A 27,416-nucleotide genomic window follows, 5' to 3' on the forward strand; every position below is an offset into this window, starting at 1 on the left:
AAAGAGAATTATTCTTAGGTATAGCTCCCTGGGTTGCTATTTAGATTTTGTTTATAGGGTAATTCTAAAAAAGCTATGAACTTGGAGAGATTACAAGTATGCTTTTCTCTCACTAAAGTAAGTATCTGAATTCAAAATCCCCAAACTCCAGCTACTGGGTAAGTTTCTTGTTCCCCCACTGGAGGCGGAAACAGTTCTACTGACTTAGAGAAGTAGTGTCATCTTACGGAGACTAACTGATGCTATGGCTTTTGGACAGCAAAGTTTCAATTCACTCTAGTAGTACAGGGCCTAACCATGAGTAAAACAGAAATAATGTCAGGAAACCCACAAAAGCTCAAATGCCTTAAGTAGAAAATCTTATGCTTGAGCGTAGCTCATTCTAGGTTGTATACATATGAATCTCAGGACTTAGTACAGCAGAGTCTTAAGTACTTTCTAGCCCATGGCTTGGACAGTGAGACACACACAGTTAACGGTTATAAAATGTTACCTCAAATCGGCAGCCTTCCCCGTCTTGTTAGTACACGTAACCTCTCTGGTCTGATATCCAATCTGGATGTCCCAATATTTGTTCTCTTGTCGGTTCTGTCTGTTCCTGTTTCTTTTCTTCTTAATAAGTTCACGGGCTTCTGGATCCTTCACTCCTTTTCCTCGGTCCTTTTCCCGTTCTTTATTCTTCCCACGTCTCCTTGCCTGTCTTACTTGTCTGGAGTGAGGCATTGAGCACGAGCTCCAGGGCCCCACGTGCAAGCTGTACATGGTCTCTTCATCCTCACACGGGCTGGACTGGCACACCTGAAACTCTGTCAAGTTCGGGCAGCCGGAGCCTCCAAACTGGGGTGGCGCTACCACATGCCGTGTCCGGTGCTGGAGCCCACTGCCACACGTCTTGGAGCATTCTGACCAAGCAGAAAACTCAGACACGATGCAGTCTTGCTGGCAGGGGATGAGACAGGCCTGTTCCAAGAGAGGTTTGGGCTCAAAGTACTCACAAATGATATCCTCTGCCGGAATGTCTTTCTCTTTCTGGATGCATGTTATCTCTCTCACCTGAATGCCTTCCTCCCCCTTAACGCACTCAAGGGGTTTCTCCAGGCTTTTGGAAATCACAGGCTGACAGTGATTCCAGGGTCCCAGCCTCCAGTCATACAACTCCTTGTGCCAGTCACACACTTTGAAACAGTTTTGCTGATTACTGGGTCTCTCGGCCTGTTTACAGTTTGTGTGTAACGTTGTCCAGCCTTCCACATGAGCACACCACACAGCCCGGGTTTGAATGCCTCCTGGGCCACATTCATCTCCCATGCATCGGCCCCACGGACCTAAAAATGATACAAGAGTTAACAGTGCCACTGGAAGAAAACTGTAAATTATTTCACTTTCCGGAAAGACATGTCAAGATCTAGTACGTTAAGTCTCCCTGAAGTGTTATAAAGTAGGTCTCTGCACATGACTGCTGGAAAGTAATGATCTGCACTCAGTAGTTTTGCAAAGGGAGAAGTATGTCACAGAGTCTATATACGGTAACTTCTGGGACACGTTCATTTCGGGTCCTTTTGGGATTATTAGGATTGCTTTTCTTCATTTCCTTAATTTTAGGTGGAGGACCCTTGCTCATAAAGGACATCAGGAATTAGTCACAGTGCAAACATTACTCCTCGCCTTGTAACTATCAAATCCACGTCAGTAACAGGCAAGGAAGCTGGCCCCTTGTGAACAACTTCAGCTCCTACAGGCTTCTCTTTTCCAGAGCAGTTAAGGATTTTGTAGAACGTATTCTCCTCTTTCTCATTTTCTAATTCTGCACATACTGTGACTACAAGAGTCTAGCGGGTATATATGTGTGTACTGACAGAAGTGTTAACTTTCTGGTAACGAAAGCTGGGAAGTGACAAATTTTCATTTAAGCACATGCTGCCTTTAAATTTACTCCCCTCCAAATTAATTTTTTCTCACCTCCCCAGTGAAGGATAAAGATGAGCAGGAGAATTAAAATTTAACTAAAGAACTCTTATGACTTTCTGTATGCTAAAGGGTTTTTGGGAGTTTTAATCAATTTATTTGTTTCCTAAATAGAAACTATTGGGGATTATATAGCTGTTTCATGGAACACTTAAGTCAGTGGCTTTAGAATGAAGTGTGAGCTTTTTAGCTTAGAATCCTTCTTAGCATAAACTGAAACCTTATTTGCACATTTTTTTAATTACAAAAGGAATTCCAGTGTTTTGAGAGACGTCTCAATTTGTGAAATTGAGAATTATTTTGGAATCTTAAAGAAACAAAATGATCATATATAATTGCATGATTTTCAAAATATGGTCCATGGAATTTAAGGGATTATTTGGCATAGCCTAGAGTCATCTTCAACAGGTGGTATCAGAAGGTGAGGACCAGCATAAAGGATTGGGCTCTAGGGTCCCCAGCCAAACTCCACTGCCCTTCTGCATCATTGTTGTTCAGTAAGAAAAGCTCCGTTATTATTATTTATTTATACATATGCTGATATTATGCATAAGATTTTGTCAGACATGAGACTTCTGCTGGAAAGTGAAAACCATGAAACGAAGCCAACAGATTCACTCCACTGATGAGAAAAACAGGTGACAAGAAGGGGAAGTGATTTTCCAAGTTCACATCTTGAATGAATAAAAAAAAATATGCTGGATTTCAGATTCTTGTCCTGACTTATAATTTTATGATTTAGCCTAGATCTCAGAGCTTGAGACTTAAATATTCCTATGCAAAATGATTAATCTAGAAAGAATGTAATAAGAAGAATATGTTCATTATGTGTAAACATTTAATTTTGTTTAACTAGGAACATGTTTACAATTTGATGATGCCAACTTCATTACAAATGGAATAACGGAGTTGTAAACAGGACAGAATTTTCAGTCAATATCCTTTCTAATCATTATTGCATGAAACTGTGAATTGGATATTTGGCATATCCACTTCACTACTTTATGAAGTTCACATGTAGAGTTATAAGGGACTTAAAATACATTTAGGGAAATAGTCTTCCCAGAGTGATGTCAAAACTTTATGAGCTAAGAAAGTCAGTGAGTTTGCTACAACTGTCACCATGCAATATCTGATGATATCTTAATTTTATTTTTAATTTGTCAAAGGGAATTATACATTCATGTGTCTTGATGCTCTGAGAAATTTTCTAAATATACAGTTTGGGAATCTAAACCTAGATGCTTTTCAAAGGAACACAGGGATATGTATAAAATTTTAGATTTAATTCCATACATCTTTGGTATTTTTTCCTCTTTCCTACTGTGCTTAAACAAAACAATAATCTCTATTTCCCACTCTAAACAAAGAATATAAAGGTATATTTATGTTGGATCATCAAGTTAGGAGCAAACCATATATACACATATAAATTTCAAAGTGTAAGTGTCTTGAAATAACCCAGAGTCTAAACCCCAGAGGCAATTAAGCAAAATTCCTTGATATTTTATTGTTTTCCAATCTTTGATGTTAATTATGAGATTAGACTAATGAATCAGATTAGGACTATTAAGAAGCTAGTCTCTTTTCAAAGTTTAAATTTAAATTCCACTTAGGTATACAGTGTAGTATTAGTTTTAGGTGTGCAATTTAGTGATTCAATACTTACAACACTCAGCCATCATCACAAGTGGCACTCCTTAATCCTAATCACCTGTGTAATCCATCACCACACCCTCCCCCCAACATTCCTTCTGGTAACTATTAGTTTATTCTCTACAGTTAAGAGTGTGTTTCTTGGTTTGCCTTTATCTCTCTTTTCCCTGTGCTTGTTTGTTTCTTAAATTTCACATATGAGTGAAATCACATAGTATTTCCCTTTTTCCTACTGAGTTGCTTCACTTAGTATAATACTCTTTAGCTCCATCCACGTCATTGCAAATGGCAAGATTTTATTCTTTTATATGGCTAATATTCTATTATGTGTGTGTGTGTGTGTGTCACATCTTCCTCATTCACTCATCTTCCTCATTCATCCATTCATTCATTCATCATTCATTCATTCATAAGACATTTGGGCTCTTTCCATAATTTGGCTATTATAGATAATGCTGCTATAAACAGGGAAGTATGTATCCCTCTGAATTAGTATTTTTGTATTCTTTGGGTAAATACTTAGTAGTACAACTGCTGGATCATAGAGTAGTTCTATTTTTAACTTCCTGAGAAACTTTCATACTCTTTTCCAAAGTAGTTACACAGTTTGCATTCCCAACAGCAGTGCAAAAGGGTTCTCCCTTTCCCCACATCCTTGAAGTATGATTAGAGAGAACATACCTCAACATAATAAAGGCCATATATTAAATACCCAGAGTTAATGTCATCCTCAATGGGGAAAAACTGAGAGGTATTGCTCTATGGTCAGGAAAAAGACAGTGATGCCCAATCTTACTACTGTTATTTAACATAGTACTAGAAGTCTTAACCACAGCAATCAGACATCAAAAAGAAGCAAAAGGGGAGCACCTGGGTGGCTCAGCTGGTTAAGCGCCTGACTTTGGCTCAGGTCATGATCTTACAGCTTGTGAGTTCGAGCCCCATGTCGGACTCTGCTGACAGCTCAGAGCCTGGAGTCTGCTTCAGATTCTATGTCTCCCTCTTCCCTGTGCCCCTCCCCTGCTTGCACTCTGTCTCTCTCTCTCTCACTCAAAAATAAATAAACTTAAAAAATTTTTTTAATTAAAAAAAATAAAAGGCATCCAAATCAGCAAGGACAAAGTGAAATTTTCCCTGTTTGCAAATCACATGATATTCTATATAAAAAATGCAAAATACTCCACCAAAAAACTGCTAGAAGTGATACACAAATTCAACAGTTGTAGGATACAAAATCAACATACAAAAATCTATTGCATTTCTATATACCAATAATGAAGCAGCAGAAAGAGAAATTAAGGAACCAATCCCATTTACAATTGCACCAAAAACAGTAAGATACCCAGGAATCAACCTAGCCCAAGAGGTGAAAGACCTGTGCTCTGAAAAATATAAAACATTGATGAAAGAAACTGAAGATGACACAAATAATGGAAAGACATTTGATGCTCATGGATTGGGAGAACAAACTGTTAAAATGTCTCTACTACCCAAAGGAATCTACACATTTAACGCAAGCCCTGTCAAAATACCACCAGCATTTTTCACACAGCTAGAACCAACCTCAAGTTTATATGGAATTACAAAAGGATACCAAATAGCCAGAGCAATCTAGAAAAAGCAAAGCAAAGCTAGAGGTGTCAAAATTCCAGGCTTCAAGCTGTATTACAAAGCTGTAGCAATCAAAACAGTATGGTGCCAGCACACACACACACACACACACACACACACACACACACACAAACATAGATCAATGAAACAAAAAAGAAAATACAGTTATGAAACCCCAGCTATATGGTCAGTTGACCTTAAACAAAGCAGGAAAGAATATCCAATGGGAAAAAGACTATCTTCAACAAACAGCATAAGGAAAACTGGACAGCAACATCGAAAGAATGAAACTGGACCACATTCTTAGACCATACACAAAAATAAATTCAAAATGGATGAAAGACCTGAATGTGAAACCTGAAACCATACAAATACTAGAGGAGAACACAGGCAGTTACTTCTTTGTCATTGGCCATAGCAACTTCTTTCTAGATGTGCCTTCTGAGGCAAGGGAAACAAAACCAAAATAAACTATTGGGTCTACATCAAGACAAAAAGCTTATGCAGAGTGAAGGAAACAATCAACAAAACTAACATGCAACCTATGGAATGGAAGAAGATATTTGCAAATGGTATATCTAATAAACAGTATGCAAAATCTATAAAAAAGTTATCAAATTCAACACCCCCAAAAATAATCCAACGAAAAACTGGCAGAAGACATGAACGGACATTTTCCTAAAGAAGACATCCAGAGGGCCAACAGACATTAGAAGATGCTCAACATCACTGATCATCAGGGAAATACAAATCACAACTACAGTGCAGTATCACCTCATATTTGTCAGATTAGCTAAAGTCAACAATACAAGAAGTGAGGCCTTTATCCTCAAAGTACAAACAAAAACAAAAAATTCATAGCAAAGTTATAAATTTAGAACTTATTTGGACTTTTCACATACATTTAGGTACTATTAATGGGTGCATTTTAATTGATAAAAACTAATATTTTATTACAGAAATCTTAGTATACAAAGTGTGAAATGATTTCAAGTCTGCTAGTTATTGCTGAGTAAGGAAATACACCTACCAAAACCAAAACCTCCAAAGTTATGAAGCAGAACTATGTAACAGTAGATAATTATTAAGTTTTAAAAATACCCTAGAAAAGAAATGACAAAGATATTAAACTTACAAGCCAAGTTATAGCTACAACTCCAGGCTTACATCTAACTTTATTCAAAAATAAAAGTGTATGATGGTTATTTTGAAAATGACTCATGGTTTACTAATACTGTATTAGAGAGAGTTCCCTTTTGACATATTCTCAGAATATGTGTTTCTCACATTACGTTTAACACAATTTCAATCAATTGATTGAATAACTGTTTGCCTATTGCATTAGACTGACTCTATGACCCCTACAGTAGAGAATTTGCCGGTCTTCTGCAACATTTGGTTTGATTATGTTTTAATTTTCAGGTCTGGCTTTTGTATGAATTTTAACTGTTTTGCTCAGAAAAGAGAGAATTAAGTTTTCAGACCATAATATTCAAAGCATTTACATGACTGATGTCAATGCCAGGAGAAGGAAAGAAATCAAGTTCAAGAAAATTTCTATACTATTTCATATACAGTAAAAATGAGCAAGCAATTCTAAAGTTTAGATAACTAAAGGCATACATTCTAAATACAATACAACTGAATTTCTTTCCAAAATCTATTACCATAGATTCTATTAACCAGCTATTCACAGACAACACTCTTGGGTGTATTTTATTCCAAGTATATTTACATTGAGAACCAGGAGATAGGGTATCCCCAGAAAATTCCATGGAGATCTACAAAAATATTCACTAGGTAAGGTAAAATAAAATGCATGAAGGCACCCGTGAAAGTAGAGGTGGTAATTTTACCACAGTTGAACCTGAAAAAGCTCATTTGCTTTGCAGACTTTGACTGCTGTCTTATCTTTTCACTGCACCTTGGGTATTGCATGTGTGTCCAATTAATAGACCTCTTCAAAAAAACCCCACATCTTTACCATTGTACACCCGACGAAGGACTGTCTACTTCTGTCCTCCAGTCTTAAAATAATCACACACTGAACAGAAAGGAGACCACATCTAAAACTGTTCTTGACAGCTAAGAATTGTGAACCCAATTAGCTACCATGTTGCAAGAAAAACAAATGTTTGAAAGTGCAATTGGGAAGCACAATATGCAAACTCTATCAAGCAAAATATGAAGTCCTCTCCCAAGTACAATATGAGAATGTGATATTTACCTCCTATGTGTCTGCACAAATGTTAAACTGGACCCTTATAGCTCATATTACCAGGAATGGGAAGTAGCAGTGTTGGAAAGGTGGTGTGTGTGTGTGTGTGTGTGTGTGTGTGTGTGTGTAGGGATGTTCACTTTTTAACAAGAACAGAAATATTTCCTTATTTCATTTATTGTTCTTGTTCATGATTACACAGGGGGAACTTGGAATCTAACGGAAAAAAAACAAAGGATAACCAGCTTTCTGCTTAAGGACTTGGATAATATCTCTTTATGAATAGAAATGTATTCCTACATACAGATTTGTAGGATTGTGCTCATTCAGTATCATGCAATACTTTTCTAGGATTTAGGTCGATGAATATACATAGAATACTTAGCTTGACAGATTTTATGTAAATTGAGAAATGTCACTAAAAAGAAGTTAAAGCAACTATTTACACACCCCAAATATTTATGTAATCGACAGACTCACAATACAAATATATTTACTTGTAACTGTTGCAGAATTACATTTCCCAAAAACAAATTTCAAGGAGTGCTACTTGGCTTAGTTTCCCATACAGTGGTACTTCAAATATAATTGTTAATTAACTTCCCAAAATTGTTCATAAAATAATTAATTTATTTTTATTCCTGCTAAACAGGATTTTATAACGTTTATTCTCTTTGTGTCATTCAACAGTCTCTATTTTAGTCCACAAAAGATGGCCTTCTAAATTTAAAATTAGTATTTGGCCCACCATATTCAATATTGACTACTTCCAAGACTATTTATTGTATGTCAAGGGCATGAGAACAATAAAAGTTTGGTCTATAAAAGGATACATTATTGACAGGTGGCCAGCAACTGTTCCAAAGAGCCTTATAAAAGATAAACACTATAAAAGAAGCATGAGAAAATTATGCAAACTACTTTCTGCCCTTGTTTGCCATAAAACTCTCAACTGAGCTAGTTTCTTGTTTGACTAAATGTGTTTGCATCCTTCAAATGAGAGAGTGCGTTTTCCCTCCTGGATTTGGTTATGGAACAGCATGTCCTAGTTTGCCAAGATCAAGAAGTGTACAAGCAGCTTAGTAACATACTGAATTCTATGTCGTAAATGCTGTGCCGTATCCTATTTTCAAATCCACAATTCACAGAATTTTTAAAAATTCTATTTGTTTTTACTCAAGCAAATCAGCATATGAAAAGAAATCAAGGCTAACAGGAAGAAAAATTCCTCACAAATCCCACGAACTAAAGGCAACTAGTCATATATTTGCTGCCATCCTATTAGGCAATTAAAATATATTTAAATAAATTTGGGATCTTGCTATAAGTTGTTTTATATTCTGCATTTTTATTTAACAGTATGTTATAAAAAGAATTCCATTTTAATAGATGTGAGGGAGGCCTCAGATACACACACACACACACACACACACACACACACACACACACACACACACACAGACTGGACCACTGGAGAGTTAATCCTGTTTGCTCTTCATAGTTGTACAATTAGATCTATACATGGTTGCATACTATGTTGTATCAATTTGCCGTGATTTATCTAACATAGTCTATTTGTAGATATTTAGATCTTTTCCCCAAGTGTTTTCCCCAACATTATAGAGAATGCTACAACGAACATCTATTGTACACAGGTCAGGTAATTCAGTCAAAGTTTTGCAAATTTTCAAACCTTTGGTACATCTAGTATGGCAGAAGAGCTCACCAAAATGTCCCAGGTTTCCCTTCCACCAGCAATTACTGAGTATATTTTCTCCCTGATATCTACAGACTGTGATTTCTCCAGATTTGGACTTCCATTGGGGGAATCTTATGTACCCCTTTCCTTGCAGGTTCCATCCTTTGACTATTTTAACTATAAAGACAGTGTTTATTCCTTTAAATCCAATTCTTTGAGTCCTGTGGCCTCCAGAAAGCCCTCAACCTTTTGGAGAATTGATGTTATCCTTTCCCCTTCTCAGCACTGAAACATAATTTTGCTTATTTTGAACTCATTTGATCATTTCAAAGGATTTCGCTGTGGGTAGAAGCAAACACCTTGACTTAAATGGTCTTGAAATTGTTTCACAGATTGGTAATCCAAATGCCCGGCATACTGTGCCATTGGTTATCGTACCACTTGATTTAATTATGAACATGTTGTCTGTCTAGGAGACCCCTCCGTACATATTTATGAGCACAAAACAGATAAAATTTTGATTAACTTACTGACCTAAAGTAGATGAAAATTCTTTAAAAAGTAAAACAAAAGAACTCATAGCTTCTTTGACTTGAGTTTTAATTTCGTTTCATTTTAATTTAAAATATAACTCTCAAATGACAAATCAGTTTGGTGAATGAGGAGAGATCACTGTAAGTCAAGATGAGCTTTCATCTTCAATAAGTAATTAAAATTTAATAAAAAATATATAAGAATATAAAATTAAATGTCCAAAATTAGAACAAGCTCTTTAAATCTGATGAGACAATGAATGAAGAATCGGTGATAGGAGAGATGATTTTATAGTTGTCAAATATATTATGCCCCTATCATGTTTTTTGTCTCATAAGAAAGTTACTTAGCCTCTCTGGATCTTGGTTTCCCCCATTTGTAAAATACAGTATAAATTGTATCATTAAGTTCCATCGTCTTGTAATGCTATGAGAAACAAAGACTGAGTTATCAACATTATGAGAAATATTGGAGCACCTGGCTTAGTGGGTTAAGCAACCAACTTGGGCTCAGATCATAATCTTACAGTTGTTGAGTTCAAGCCTTGCATCAGGTGTGTGCTGACAGTGTGAAGCCTGGAGCTTGCTTCAGATTCTCTCTCTCTCTCTCTCTCTCTCTCTCTCTCTCTCTCTCTCGGCCCCTCCCCCATTCACACTCTGTCTCTCTCTCTCTCAAAAATGAGTATGTTAAAATTAAAAAAAAATTATTATGAGAAATATTTATAATAAAGTTGTTTTTTTTCCTCATGCAAAAAAGACTTTTATTTTTACGTGACTTAGTATTTTAAAGTCTGTATGCATCAGTGATGACTTCTTTAGGCTAGATTCCAATAAAGTGAATAACTGGGTGAAAGGGTATTGAGAATTTTAAAGTTCTTAAATACACGTTGCTTAACTGAGTTTTCTGAGAAACTTGTGGAAATATAATCATGACACCCTTATCAGCATTGTTACTATAAATATTTTTGTTACTTTAATAAATACAAATCCATTAAAAAATTTTTTTAATGTTTATTTTTGAGAGAAGGGGAGAGAGACAGAACTCAAGGAGGGGAGAGACAGAGACAGCAACACAGAGTCTGAAGGAGGCTTCAGGGTCTGAGCTGTCAGCACAGAACCGATACAGGGCTCAAACCCACAAACCGTGAGATCATGACCTGAGCTGAAGACGGAAGCTTAACTGACTGAACCACCTAGGTGCCCCCCAGTTCACTATTGTTTTAATTGAATTCTTATTAGATATGACCTTGAACATAATTATTTCCTCTTCTGTGATTTGTTCAATTAGTTTATTTTCCAGTGATATCATGGCTCTTTATCTTAATACAGTTTGTTGGTGCTATTAACATTCTCTATGCCCTTTAAAAATGTAGTATGTTCTCTTTCCTACTTTTTTGGTTACGATGATTTTTATGTTTTCAATATGCAAGCTTTTCACTAACACAATCTTATGCTTCTTCCATTGCTTTTAGTCTGAAAAATATCTTCAAGTACAAAGATATAAATAGACATTACTCGTTAAATTATACAAAACTTCCATTCTCTTTATAGATTCATTTAAAACATCTATATTAAACCCATCAGGATTTTATTTTGAGTATGTTTAAAGGCAAACTTTGAACATTTTATTTTCTCCATAGTTAGGTAAATTTACCAAGAATACACAAAACTATTATTTTAAGGTACTCACTAGCATCAAAACATGGAAATGAGAACGGCTTAAATACTTCATCCCTAGATTTTATTTCCGTATTTCATTTTATTGCCATACTTTGTTATTATTATATTTTATTTATTTGTACAGTATACAGTATACTTCCACATCTATAATCTCATTTGATTTTTATATCATGTTAGACATGAACAGATTATTATATTACAGAGTAGGCTTAATCTTTTAAGACTAGAGAAAAATATAAAGCCATAAATGGCCCAAATATTTCTATTGTTTCATAGGATGCAGTTAAACATCCAAAAAAAAGAAAAGTTATATTAGCTCTATGGGACGAATCCAGATGGAGAATTCACGTTGCCATAAGGAAGAGTCCTTAACTTTTGAATAATGTCCCATTCAAGTACTGGGATGCCCAAACTAATTTCTTAAGGAAAAGTATTCTTCAAGATAATAAACTACAAAGTCAGGGTTTCCCTTCCAAGCTTATAAAATTTGTTAGACCTTCAACTACAACACAACAAAATGGCGCACTAACAGCATTAATGTATATCAACATTAAAAACACCTACTTGAGCAGTTGCACTGCCATTCTACAAAACAATATTTAACTACACTCCCCTATTTCCCCCAAATAACAAAAAACAAACTTGATGTTTGTATGAGATTCCATTACACATGTAATTGGCAACAAAATATATATATAAAATACAAATAGAAATTGTTGATCATAAAAATATGTAAACTCCATAGACTTGAAGATATGCCAATTCATTAATTTAATCTTTCCTACCTTGCTCTAGAGAATGGCTTTAAGGTAGCAACATCAAATTTACTCTGAGTATATGCTGTCATTGGTTCTGTCTTATCATTGACACTAAAGCATGGCAATGAACGTTATGGAATGATTCCTTCAAAAATGTGAAACACGTAAAAATTTCTAAGCATACCTTAGATCTTTGGTTACAATGGTCTCAAAGTCAGATACCTTTGAAGAATGTACATATTCAACAGTCTGAGCTCAATGGCTCTAAAGGAACTAAGTCAATAGGGTTTTTGGAGATATGGGATCCTATCATTTATAATTCTTACTTCATCCCAGAGAACTCTGAAATAAATAGTAAGTGAGGTCTTCATATAGCCAATCAAATTAAAAGCTTGCTGTCTTGTCTTGGATTATCCCAAAAGTAGAACTTGAGAGCAAAGCTTATATGAAAGTAGTTTATTTCAGAAGTGATTCCACAGAGATCCCATATAAAAGAGTTAGATGCAAAGGAAGCCTAGGCAAAGTGTTTACATAATTTATTTGATATTCTGGACCCATATGGGCCTGATCCTTATCTCCCAAATATTCCATTTCCATTGCACACTGGATTTTTATTATGTGTAGTCAACCATTTTATTTGATGAGTTTCATAACAGCCAGCCCAGGATATAAAACTTCAGTCAGGGTCAGCTGGTGTCCAACGTGCAATATCTATTAGGACACAACAGCAAGCCAGGATCTGGATGTGGGTGTTATATACTATTTTTTTCTCCTAAAGGTAAATCTCTGTAGAAAGCATGGTTTTGCTCCCAAAACATAGTTGTTTGTGCTGCAATTCTCCAATTAAAGGTAGCCAGAGATTCCAAATAGTCATTTTATCTCTCAGAAATGTCTAATAACATCAGATCTTCTGGGCCATTATGACCTGGCTAGCTTAGCAGCTTGCACCATAGCCTGGATCTGTTATCCAGAGGTCTCTACTGCAAGATCCATTCAAATCTGGCAGTCTTCCTACCAATAAATAGACAGTGGCAATATCCCCAAGTATGATACATGCTCCTTTCAGAATACAAAAAGGCTGTGGTGTAGCCAGCCTCCAAAATAGCCCCCAATGATCCCTGCTTTTGGTATTCATGCCTTTCTATACAGTTCGCTCAAAACCTGAATAGAGTTGACTTGTGGAACCACTAAGATGTAACAGGAACACTGGTATGTGGTATAAAAGCCTAGGTCAAAAAAGCTACTAGGGCTCCTGACTTGGCTTCTTTTGGTTAATTCTGGGAGAGGCAGCTATAATAGCGTGAGGATACTTGAAGAGCCTTTCATAAAAGAAAGTGAGATCTCCTGCCAACACCCATGGGCCTGACCCACAAACTCTCTGGAAGCAGATCCATCAGCACCAGGAAAGCCCTCAGATGACTGCAGGCCTGGCCAATGTCTCGACCACAGCCTCCTAAGATACCTTGAGAAAGACCTACCCAGCTAAGCCACTTCCAAATTTCTAACACACAACAAATATGAGATAATAAATATTGATTGGTTACAATCTGAATTTTCAGGCAATGTGTTATGTACAGTGGTTACCTAACTCAGACTATGGAACCTGGAATAGGTATACTGCCACACCAAAAATCTAAAATATGGGAGTGGCATGCTGGAACTGTGCAGGGCAGAAGCTGGAAGGATGAGGAGGAAAGTGTTAGTAAAAGCCAAAGGTACATTGAAAAGGCTGTAAGAAGGCAGCTTATGGTGAATGCCAGCAAGGACTTCAAAAGAAGTGAGGAGAGTATTACTGGAAACTTCTCATGGCAGAAAGACCAGCAAAATTGTCACCTACAGTAATGTATAAAGCAGCAAGTATTTCTAATGGACTGGGTGATCTAAGATTTCCAGTCAGTGTATTGAGGGTACCATCTGTTTTTTCTGATTAGGGAAGCTCTAATACTTGGGGCATGTCATGAATGCAGTGGACCAGCGTGCTATTCTGAGGAATGTCAAGACATTCATGGTCCCTGCCAACTATATTTTGACAAAAGGCAGAAGTGTTAATTTGGCTCAGGAGTGAGGGAGTGAATGCATCTGCTGTACATTCTCAAGTAAAAACAAACAGCTTTTAGTTCTTTTCACTAATGGAATTTGAGAAAAAAAAAAACGCCCTTGCTAGATCAGTATCTCCATACTAAATGCCAAAAACTGTGTTGATTTGTTCTAGTTTAGATACCACATCCCTCATAGCAGCTGCAATCGGGCCTAACACTTGGCTAAGTGTACAGGAGCTTGCTGTCATCTTTCATGATTTATCCAGTTTAGTTTTACTTTTTTTCATGGGCCATACAGGTCACTTGGACAGGTATATAATTTGAAACCACCTCTCCCACATCTTTAAAAAATTTTTTTTAATGTTTTATTTATTTCTGAGAGAGAGACAGAGTATGAGCAACGGAGGGGCAGAAAGAGAGAGGTGGAGGCACAGAATCAGAAGCAGGCTCCAGGCTCTGAGCTGTCAGCACAGAGCCCGACGCAGGGCTTGAACTCGTGAACTGCGAGATCATGACCTGAACCGAAGTCAGACACTTAACCGACTGAACCACCCAGGCACCCTTATCCTGCATCTTTTAAATGTTGGACATGGCACTAATTTCTGGAATTCCTCCCAGGACATTATGTGAGAGCTTAATAGAAAAAGCTTCAGTAGCTATCTACATTTCACCTCAAGCCATCAAAAAGAGTCTTAGCAGTCAGTAGTAAGCTACTCCATGCCAACCTAGTAGATGAGAAAGCAAAAGATTTATCCACTTGTCCCTATTCCCCATCAGTCATGAATGCCCCCAGGATCATTAACATTAACTTCCTCACAACTTCAAGGTGTGCACGAATGAAAGCTGGGTGGGTTTCTGCAGGCATCTTGCACTACAATGTCAGAGAGGCTCTGGGAAAGTAGGCTGATCAGCCAGTAGTAAGTTTGCACCTGTGTCAATCTGGTTAAACCTGTGTAAAACTGGAAGTCACAAAAGTGACTTGGAGATGGAGCCCAGAGGATTTGAAATGGCACACAATGGCATCCGATGCATAGCAAATGGTGAAGGGTTTCCTTTTGTTTTCCTTCTAAAAAGGCCAGACCAAAGGCATCTATCTTTCTATGAACAATATGCCTTCAGGACAAAACTGCTAAAGGCTGACAATGTCTGAATTTTTATCGTATTTATTCATTCAACAGGTAGCTAGTACGGGTGTATAATGGGATATATGATGACGGAGGCAAGCGAGATAGGTATGTATTACAGTAAGAAAGCACTACAAAAGGTGGAAACAACTCAAATATCCATCAATGGATAGATGAGTAAACAAAATGCTGTAAATTCATATTATGACTCAGCCTTAAAAGGAAATGAAATTCTGACACACAGAGCAACATGGATGAGCTCTGAAAACTTATGCTAAGTAAAATATGCCAGACACAAAAGGACAAATACCGTATGATCCACTATACGAGGTACCTAGAATGGCCAGTTTAACAGAAACAAAAGGTAGAAAGTTACTAGGGGCTGAGGGGGGTTGGGAAGGAGGAATTACTGTTTAAAGGTAGAAACTTTCAGTTTGGGATGACAAAAAAGTTCTGGAGATGGATAATGGAATGGTTGTTCAATAATGTGAATGTACTTCATGCCACAGAATTGTTCATCTGAAAGTGGTAACATGACAAATTTTATGTGATGTGTATTTCACAATAAAAAAGACATATGGGACATCTGGGTGGCTCAGTCAGTTAAGTGTCCCACTTTGGCTCAGGTCATGATTTCACAGTCCGTGAGTTCCAGCCCCACGTTGGGCTCTGTGCTGACAGCTCAGAGCCTGGAGTCTTTTTCAGATTCTGTGTCTCCCACTCTCTTTCTGCTCCTCCTCATTCATTCATTCTCATTCTCATTCTCTCTCTCTCTCTCTCTCTCTCTCTCTCTCAGAAATAAAACATCTAAAAAAAAAGACACATAACATGCCAACAAACTCTAGCCAACATTTTTTTTATATTCACATCTACAACCCTCTGAAACTTAGAAAATCTTTCTGGATAGAACAACATGGTGCTAAGGTTCTAAGAAGTTACTGCCAAGTTCAAAGCCTTGGGGAATTCTTAAATTCCTTAGACTTAGAAGCAATCTGAGATCTTCAGGCAAAAATGGAAGGGTCAGTTATAGATGTGATAGACTTTTCCTTGTTTTATTAACAATTTTATTAAACACTGAAAAAAGAAAAAGTGGCTCAGAGATGCCTATCACTATCATCTTCGGTCTAGTACCTCCCATATTAAATAGGTAGTTATCATTAGAAATAACATATTCTAAGTTTTTTTTCTTCTGATGATGTTATATTGTTAACTGCATATCTCAACTGGAATATAGTTTTAGCCAATAATGTGAAATTGTGGATATAGTCTACCAAAAATGGAAAATAAAAATGAAATGGAAGTAATAAACTTTTGGTGTCTGTGTGGTTTTCTTTACATGTCTAGAGACATTTTATTCTTTGATTCTTTAGGACGTTTTTACCCATATTCTAGTTAACAAATTATATCTACTTATATATATAGATCTATATATATGTATATATGGTTAACAAATATATATGTACCTGTCACTTTTTATTTTTTATAAAGCTTGTTTTACATGTTATTTATTACATTTTAGTATCTCCTTGCATATAGCAAGCCATTCTTGATACTGGAGTGGAGTGGTTTCATTACAATTTCTAAGGACAACAAATTCCTTTTATCTTTATACTGTTTTTTAATCTTCAGACTTAAAAAGACTACTGTTACAGACTTAGGAAACTGAGAAGTAGGACTTCTTTATAAGACACTGTAAGCCTTCCTTCATGGTTACCTTAAATCAATAGCCATATGCATTGCTGTGTATTTTTACAGTCTCCATATAACTTCTATCCCACTAAATGATGTAATTACAAAGAGTCAGAAAATTAAGCTATTCAAATACTTCAAATGTTAAATTTCCAACACACTAATTGGTATGCATATGAATGTAAATGTGAAGTATATATAAATATTCTTTTTAAATACAAATGGTTTTTGCTACCAAATTACTTCATCTGAAAATGAACCCTTCATCTGAAGCCAAGTAAATCTTTCCAAAACAGTGTGTCCAAGGATCTTGCGTGTATGGCTTAGGGTAGTCATTAGCAATATTAGTGAATTAGAAATGTGTATTAAACCTTAGATTGTTATTTCCGTAAGGGGTAAACATTAGCTGAATTTTGTAAAGTTAAACATAAACTCGAAATTATAAGATGCTAGGAAAAATAATCAGTAGGTAATCAATCAGTTGAAAATACAAATGTAAACTGCTTCAATTTCCCAAAAGGTGAATTGAGGAATATAATTTTTCACTAGGATCTTCCTCATATTGATAATAAAACAGAATCCATAAACATGCCTAACTTTCCTAAGACACAGATTTGATCAGCATTTTTCACATAGTAATTTATTGTGGGAAATACGGCATATGTAAGAAAGCCTTAAGTTGTTATAAAATGCAAAGCCCTAAGTGTATTTGGTCAATGTGGAGCATTTCTAACTGCTGAAAAGACGTGTCCTCTAGTGATAAAATCAGGTCATCAGTTTTATCTTCAAAGAAATGTCACCAATACAGCAGTGTTGAAGATGCATATGATTTTGTTAAATGTTTTTGTAATAACTGTGGATACTATATCTTTAGGAAAAATTTCTAGTTTGAAACACTAAGGTCTTATTCAAAATTAGAGAGTCAGAAATGAACATCTATTTTCCAATTTGTGTGCCTTTGCACATTTGTTCTGTGTTTGGGTATAAATTTCTCCTTGGATACTAATTTACCCTGGCTGACAAATTTCACAAGTATTAAATAGCCATAATTTAAAAATCATATTATATTAATACCAGTTTATGAGGCCAATCCATACTACAAGACACATCATTAGTCTTTTTGAAGACACATGTTGATGTAATATTTCTTTTGCCTGATTAAAAATCACAGTGAGGATGCATTTTAAAAACATAATATACATCAGTTGAAATAAACTCAGGGCATTAATGCACATGGCTTCACTGAGTAACTGGTTCCAAGAGTATGAAAGAGAATCAACTAAGGCAGATGGTTAGATGAGGAATAGGGAAGCTGATAATTGCATATTCATGGAAACTGTAAAATTTAAAACCAAAGGACAACCCTAGCGATAAAGAGTGTAACATTTTATAGCCAAGATCCTAAGTCCATTAAAAGTTAAACGCAGGCTGTACAGTGATTAACCAAGCCAGCATTAGGAACCCAGGTGTCCTAACTTGCAGCTCAGTCCTCTGACGTTCTACCTCAGGACACTGATTCACATGAACAGCTCATAGGGTGGAACTGTGTATCTCAAAGTCTAGTTAGTAAGTTATCAAGGCGATCTTAGGCTTTGTAAGTAATTATGAAATCATAAGCAAAAATTGTTACTATCTTGGCATCTGTGATGTGTAAGGATCCACAGAGATTGTGTAATGCAGTCTTTCTTCACCTTATGCTCTTTCAGCCTCAGAGGAAAACACTTCTAGTCAGAAGAGCTCACCGTTTAGCAAAGTTGCCCATTCTGGTGATGGACAGCGTTAGTTGAATTTTCTTCCCTCTATTCCTAGAAAATTTTCCTCCTTAAGAATTCTAGTCTAACTTCTTCCTGACAGCTTTTCAAATGTTTTAAAATTCCATACTAAGTAATAACATTTTTCTTTCGTATTCCTAGTAAGACTTCTGTCGGATCACTACACTTGTTGCTTCTCTGTGCTACTTGTCAGATGATACAATATCATAGAACAATCTGGGAACTCATCAAGAAAACAAAAGAGCAGACAAATAATAAATGAAATACCTGACCACATATCTGTTATTCTTACTGAGATTTAAAACAAGAGCAAATAACCTCATATCCATTTCAACATGATGCGTCTCGCACTAAGGCTTTTTTTTTTTTCAACGTTTTTGTTTTTGTTTTTGTTTTTTGTTTTTGTTTTTGTTTCTTTGTTTTTTTGGTTTTTTTTTTTGGGACAGAGAGAGACAGAGCATGAACGGGGGAGGGGCAGAGAGAGAGGGAGACACAGAATCGGAAACAGGCTCCAGGCTCTGAGCCATCAGCCCAGAGCCCGACGCGGGGCTCGAACTCACGGACCGCGAGATGATGACCTGGCTGAAGTCGGACGCTTAACCGACTGCACCACCCAGGCGCCCCGCACTAAGGCTTTTTAAATACTTTCAACTCCTCTCACACACATTCTGTCAAGGTTCAGACTTTCCTGATTTACGCTGTGCTACGTAGTACATTTACTCACTAGGGCCACTCTTTTGGTAATGGCTTGACCAACTCAGTCCCATATGGACAAGAGCACAGACTGAAAATCCTACGCCCAAATACCTATTTCTTTAATGAATCCTATCCAGAGGCAGACTGGAGGAACTATATGTAACTCTCACCTCTGAGCTCTTCCAGATTCCTTACTCAGGAACCTTCACTGACTCAGGTTTTTGAGGGGCCATGCATTCAGACATCAAGCCCAAACCTTTTTCTCTCAGAAGGCTGTAGTTCCACTGCATGGTCCAGAATTGATAGTTTTTAGTTTACATTTGAAGATAAATGTTCTTAGTACATATTTGTATGCTTTGACATAACGTGTATACAACGCTATGAAGGGATAACAGTGAATGCACAGCAAACGCTTTTTACATCTATATGCATCAATTTAGTATTCTTTTGGTAGACAGAAATGAGAATTATTTAAATCAAAATTACTCTCATAAATTTTGAAGCAATTCCAGTGCTAAAAATGTTCTGAGCATTTTATACTGAATGCTCATTATGTGCCAGAGTACAAAGGTCATAGGGGCTCACAGTTCACAGATGGTCTCCATGCTAAATAGGACATACCAGAGGGACAGAGAAAACTTGCATTTGGATTACCTAGACTGTGTTCCCTACTAGAATTTAATTTTTATTTTTAAAATTGTGTTTTATTGTGATAAAAAACACCAAAAGTGAGATAAATTTCTTAACAAATTTTAAGTGTATAATACATTATTTTTTTTTACCATAGGTACAAAGTTGTACAATAATCTCTAGAACTTATTCATGTTGCCTAACCAAACTTTATGCCCAGTGACTCATAGCTCCCTATTTTCCCCTTCCTCCAACCCTTGGCAACCACCATTCAACTCTCTGCCTCCATGACTTTGACTATTTTAGATATCTGCATTCTATACCACATTTCTTTATCCATTCTTCTGTTGATGCACATTAGGTTTTTCCCACATCTTGGCTGTTGTGCTGCCACTTCTCCAAAGAAGACATACAGATGGCCAACAGGTATATGCAAAAATGTCCAATGTCACTATTCATCAGGCAAATGCAAATGAAAACCACAATGAGATATCACCTCACACTCGAGAGGAAGGCTAATGTCAAAAAAAAAGACAATACATGTGGTGAGGATGTGGAAAAAACAGAACCCATACACAATGTTGGTGGGAATCCAAAATGTCAGGTACTATGGAAAACAGTAAAGAGGTTCCTCAAAAAACTTAAAAGAAAATTACCACATGATCCAGCACTCCCACTTCTGGGTATTTATTCAAAAAATGTGATATCAGGATCTCAAAGGCATATCAGCAGAGAACATTTTTAATGATAATATTTCTGATTTATTGACTTTGGCTCCAGGCATTAGTGTAGATCACCTGTTTTCTTAAAATGAGTGTGTCAATCTGTGTAATTATCTAATACCCATGACCCCATTCATATCAGTATCTGGTTAATTAAAGAATTCCATAAACTTATTTTAATAAATATTATGAGTGCCTACAATTTTAAGTACATAGATGTCTGTGACAACCTAGAGAATCAGTTAGAATTATAATCTCTTCATTCACCCATGAACTTCTCAAGTTGAAAAATACCTGAAATTAGAGGTAAGTAGAATTTTCTTCTGTATTATTGAAAAACTGTAATTGCAACATCCAAGAAGTTTTTAATGTAGACAAAGGATGAGCACTATTATCTTCATTTTAAACTGACAGAAAAAATATAATTAACTACCGATTATTCACAATAAATTCTGAGGTAAATTCTGTGTAACCCAATTGTGGAAACTGCCATGTGGTAAATTTCATACTGCATTCTGTCAGCATGATTTCGAAGAGTAGGGATGAGAAGACTTACACTTGAGCAATGCAGCCTTAATAATATGCTTTAAATCACAGCTCCTTGCCGTATATCACAAGCTGACATGTAATAATTACAAGCAGCAGAGTTAGCCTTGTGAATTCCAGTCAGAGGAGGAACAATAGGTCCAATGAGAGCCCAGAGAAGGAAGACATTACAGTCTTAGTGGGGGACTCACAGCTTGATGGAAACAATGGAATTTGAGTTGGATGGCTACAAATGGAAATGCAAAGAGATTTATGGTTGGACAAATACAAGTGTGGGTGTAGAGAATCTGAGGAACAGGGAACAGCATGAACAAAAACAGGAAATGCAGAATGAGTGTATGAATAGGCACAAGGAGCATATATATGAAAAAGAAAAAGGGCTTGGAGATAGGTTAGGAAAGGCCATGGAAACTGTAGGGGAATCCTAGCTTAATATATGTTATAATACCTTACTATACACAAAGCCTTTCAATAACGGGCTTTAATCGTGCTCAGTAATTTTCTTCTCATGTTATGCAGGTTTAAGAGGATATCTTGCATCTATCCTGCATATTTTGACGTACTGTTCACCTGCATTCTACACTGTTCACCAAATATTTTGTGTATGCAAACCTATTTCTTGAATAAGATTTTCAACCATTCAGAGACAGGAGTTTTGTCATGTTTCTTTTGTAGTTCTCACTGCAGAGCCAGACTGCCAATAAAAGTAATTAGGAAAGTCCTTTCCAGAGTACATTTGAGATATAATTGGTGTTGCTCCTTAATAAATACTTGGTGAGCTGCAAGAGATAGCAAAAGATGGCTGTTTCCAGAAACCTTCAAAGGAAAAGGTTGTGAATTTAAAATAAAACAGTTCGACATACTGCATGAATTATCAAGAGACTAGAAAATAGAGTACCTAGCAATGGAGGTCAAGGTTATATTATACTCAAAAAGCGACAGTAATGAAAGTCAAGCACTAGATATCATGGCCACCCTGTCAGTATCAACATGGGACCCTCAGTCAGGGAGTCCAACATCAAAAATGCATCAATTGCAGGGCTAATTGGTGAGAAAAATGAGCTTGTAGTTTACAGAAATTTGTAAATAAAAACTATTCCAAGATTCAACCAGCTGCTAAAGGACATTAGACATTAAAGTGTAAAGTGACTCTTTCTTTATAAGATCAAACTACTTAGGATTATTAGAGATAAGATTTAACTCCACAAACTATAGTATTATAATCCTTCTGATTTACCTTCTTTTTTCCTGAGGTTGTCACTGGAAGGAAGCACGTTTATCACATATATTTTATTTTAGACCTTTTTTGTCACCTGCTAATATGTTTAAGATGACTGCAAGAAGTGATGGAATTCAAATTAGTTTCCCCACACAGGCCTCCTTTCACTCTGATGGTGCTAATGGTTGACTCATTATTTCAGTGGCATTTTCTTCCATGTCACCATGTCTCTCTGAGGGTGTGTTTCATTTTTATAATTGCTATCATCCTGAAGCATCCTGGATTCTCCAGTGACAAGCACTGCCCCTAAGATTTGAGATTCACAGCTCTCCCAGGAAACCTCAATCTCTTAGAGGGTTATTTTTTTTTAATCCATTTTGCCAAAGGCTGAATTTTTATCTGTAGATAAGCAGTTTTCAGAATTTTGTGCCACAAAAAAAATTCTTCTGATAAGTTCTTTGATATCTTACAGTTTTCCTGACATAGGGAATTATAAAGCAGTGCCTACTGGTGGTGGAATTCCTTTATCTCTGAATTTTCTGTAGCTCCTAGAAAACATGAAGCTGCTCTTGAAAAGAAAATAAGCACACATAAGATGAACCACAAGGTATTTTAAGATCCTTAGCACAATTCGGAGTGCTTGGCTGGCTCTGTTAGTTTAGCATCAGATTTCAGCTGAAGTCATAATCTCAAGGTTTGTGAATTCAAGCCCCATGTCGGGCTCTGTGCAGACAGTTCACATTCTGGAGCCTGCTTCGGCTTCTGTGTATCCCTCTCTCTGCCCCTCCCTGGCTCACATTCTATCTCTCTCTCTCAAAAATAAATAAACATTAAAAAAAAAAGGTTCTTAGCACAACTGGATAGAATGCTGTATGCCTAAAATGATGAGTGAAAAAAAAAGGAAAGTTATCAAGTATGAATATATTTCTTAGCACTTAAACTGCACATTTTGGAGGTATTTCAAAAAAAAAAAATATATATATATACACACACACACCCACACACACCCACACACACATATGTGTGTGTGGGTGTGTGTGGGTGTGTGTGGGTGTGTGTGGGTGTGTGTGTCATATTTTAGGTTTTGAACTCATTCAAATTAAAAACAAAACTTGTCTTTTATTAATCTCCAGCTCTTCTAGTGACTACCCACTTCTCACTGAGTTCCTAATTATGCAAATGCTTAATCATGACTATTGTGGGTTCCGTGTGACTATGGTAGGTATTCGTTTGATTACAGTAGGCTACTAATGTACTAAAAGGCACTACAGCAATCGATATTCACACCTAGAATTCTAAAACTGCAGGCCATTCATCTATTTTTGCCCACCTCAAATCTGTTCCTTTCACTGAGCAGCCAGAAGGGGCTTTTCAACCAACAAATCTGTTCATGTCGCCACCTTGCTTAGAACTATTTGATAATTTCCTATGTTCTTAGGCTAAAGCAAAACTTCTTAGCATGATCTATAAATTCCACTAGGATTTGACCTCCCTCTCCAAGAGGGAGCTTCCTCTTAATACCGTGCTCTTCTAGCCACAAACTTACGTCCACTCCATCTTCCCTCAAGTAGATCCCTACTACAGCACTTAGTGAGTTGTAATTATCTTTCTTTCTTACAGACTATTACTACCTTGTAGGCAGATACTGCCTTGTTATTTTTCTATCCCCAATGATTAGGATAATGTGTATCACATATTAATTGCTACTACACAATACTTATTTAATGAATACCTTTAAATGAGTAAAAATACCAGCTACCTAATTAGAAAAACTTATCAATGCTAACATGTTAGTGATGAGAAGCACAATACCTTAATTAAGTGAAAACATAAATTTTCACAGAAGTCCTATGTCAGGATATATACCCCTTCTATCCAGAGTGCTACACAGGGACAGCAACATTAACAATGCTTGGGAGCATATTAGAGATGGAGAATCTCAGGCCTGATCCCAAAACTAATGATTCAGAATCTACCTTTTTATAAAACTCTTAGACTATTTGTGTATTAAAATCTGAGAAGCATAGAGAATTAAATGACACTAATTTAAAATACAGCTATATATCAGAGTAGATTACAGAGGCCTATGCTAATACATGTAAGGAATTAATATGGAGAAAAAGCCAATTTCTCCTAGAATAATTTATAAATTAACTTAGGCTTTCAACAAACAGATAATGCATAGCAACTGTCTGCCAAGGACTGTGTGAGGCATTGGACAGACCATGATATTTAAAAATAATGCAGTGGTTGCACTCATGCAAAGTTCTACCTGTTCAGAAGATTAACATTAAAAAAGCAAATAAAAACTATTATATGCATAATCAAAGCAAATTCTAACAGAAAATACAGGTTAATATAAATAAAATCAAAATTCAAATAAAATAATTTGAGAAAAGAAATGATTCTAAATTTCATCTGTTAAAATCAACTATATTTATAATAAACATTATGAATAAAAAGTGATATTGGGCCTTGTTCTACCTTTATTTTAAGCCATATTTTGATAACATAAGAAATAAAAATATCATGGCCAAAGAATAGAATACTTCAAAAGAACATAGTAACATATTTGAAAACATATATGTAAGTAAAATATGATAAAAATAGCATTTTACATTAATAATAAAATGAATCCAAATTTAAAGTAAATAGTAAATAGCACTGAATTATTAACTGTTTGACAAAAGAAGTTAAATCCCTACCTGGTAAGATACCCCAAAATATATAACATGTGTATCAAAGAGGTAGATATAAAAAAACAAAACTGTTATAACCAAATTAAGAAAAAATGTGTTATTTTCGAAACAAAGAAAGAAGTCTTCTGTATCTGACCTTGACAGAATAGCTTGCATCAGACCAATCCTTTCAATGAGAACAAGTTGAAAAGCTGGCTAAACTTTTAAAGAATCTGTCTGGAGACATCAAAGACACTAACACACACTAAGAACTTGAAGAACCAAGATCTGAGACAACAATGAAGGGTGGCTTAAGTAGTCTGATATTTGTCTGAGCTTCTACCCTTAGGCTATTTTCCATTTCTTAAACTATGGCCAAGAGATGAAGAAGATGAGCAGAACTTTATGCAGTTTTATGGATCTAGGAAGAAAAGAAGATGTCCAGGGTTGACCAAAAAGATAACAACCATGGGTTAGTTATGATTTCAAAAAGGGTCTACCTATGGCTAAAGGAAAAAGTAAAATAAATAAATAAATATATATATATATATATATATACATATATATATATATACATATATATATATATATATGTATATATATATATATATAATTTTTTAAGAAGGCTCCAATGCAGCTTCTAACCAGCTAAATTCCAGATTAGGTGAAGGTGATCTTTTTGTAGCCTAACTAAGCACAGTTACATACACAAGAATCCTATCTGAAAGAATATGTCAATTACATAGAGCACCCCGCCCCCTTCCTCAAATCACAATGGCTGGTATTCACCCCAAAATTGTTTAGAATACCAAAATACAGGAGATCCAAGTATCAGAGTCACTAGATCTGCACATTAAAGTAACTGTGATCACTATTTTTTGGAAAATGAAAAACGACAGAGAATTTCAGCAGAGATCAGAAATCTATTTTTAAATAGCCAAAGGTAAAATTTAGAACTGAAAAATACAGCAACTGAATTAAGAACTTAATAAATAAATTTAGCAGCAAGAGGAGTAGTGAGTAGAAGAGAACTCAATTAACAATACATAGAATGATGCAAAGATTGAAAAAAGGACATACAGAACATGAAAGGAATCTTTAAAATTTATTTAATAGGAGTTAATAGGAGAACAGAGAAAAAAATCCAAAAAGAAAACATTCAGAAATTGAAAAAGACTGAAAATGTAAATCCAAGTGAATACTGAATGTATAAAGCAATAAGTATGAACCACTAAGAGATCAGCCAAAGAATGTATAATTAATAAGCTAGTAGGGAAACAAGAGTGATAATAGAAATACCTAATAAAAGAAAGGAAAGTATATATCAAAACACAGGAAAATAGAAAACAGCAAGATTATATAAAATTATATAAAGTAAATTTATTCAAAATGCATAAATTTCAATTAAATATAAATTAACAAACTATAAAAATGATTTCTAAAAGTACAGTGTTCATCCAATGTAAATTCAATAAATAACTCAGGTAGAAGACAAAAGTGGTCATATGGGATAAAAACCAAAATCCAACTCTTGCTGTTTACAAGAGTAACACTGTAGATGAAAGGAAATTGAGTTATATCCAAAAGAAGAACACACAATTATATGGTCAATTAATCTTTGATAGAGGAGGCAAGAATATGCAATGAGAAAAGTCTCTTCAACAAATGGTGTGGAAACCCAGATAACTACAAGCAAAAGAATGAACTGCACTACTTTCTTACACCACACACAAAAACAGACTCAAAATGGATTAGGAACCTATATGTGAGACCTGAAACCATACAAATCCCAGAAGACAGCACACGCTGTCATTTCTCTGACACCAGCCAGAGCAACCTTTTTCTAGGTATGTCTCCTGAGGCAAGAGAAACAAAAGCAAAAATAAACTATTGGGACTGTATCAAAATAAAAAGCTCTGCACAGCAAAAGAAACAACCAACAAAGCTAAAAGACAACCTACTGAATGGTAGAGAATACTTGCAAATCACATCTCTGATAAAGGGTTAGTATGCAAAATATATAAAGAACATGTATACAGCTACACACCAAAAAACCCTAAATAATCCAATAGAAAGATGAGAAGACATGAACAGACATTTCTCCAAAGAAGACATCCATATGGCCAACAGACACATAAAAAGATGTTCAACATCACACATCATCAGGGACATGCAAATCAA

General features: G+C 35.8%; 1 protein-coding gene across 5 annotated transcripts in view; it reads right to left on the minus strand.

The window, feature by feature from the left end:
- The window catches only part of THSD7A (thrombospondin type 1 domain containing 7A), a 664,277-nt gene that overhangs the window by 259,351 nt on the left and 377,510 nt on the right, over positions 1-27,416 (minus strand). For all 5 annotated transcript variants that reach the window (XM_045052422.1, XM_045052423.1, XM_019825529.3 and 2 more), the window contains one exon: positions 494-1,325. In XM_045052422.1, the coding sequence (XP_044908357.1) occupies positions 494-1,308 (815 nt within the window). In that variant the 5' untranslated portion in view covers positions 1,309-1,325. The remainder of the gene's footprint in view (positions 1-493; positions 1,326-27,416) is intronic.

This window comes from Felis catus, chromosome A2, assembly GCF_018350175.1.
Source record: "Felis catus isolate Fca126 chromosome A2, F.catus_Fca126_mat1.0, whole genome shotgun sequence".
Classification (NCBI taxonomy): Eukaryota; Metazoa; Chordata; class Mammalia; order Carnivora; family Felidae; genus Felis; species Felis catus.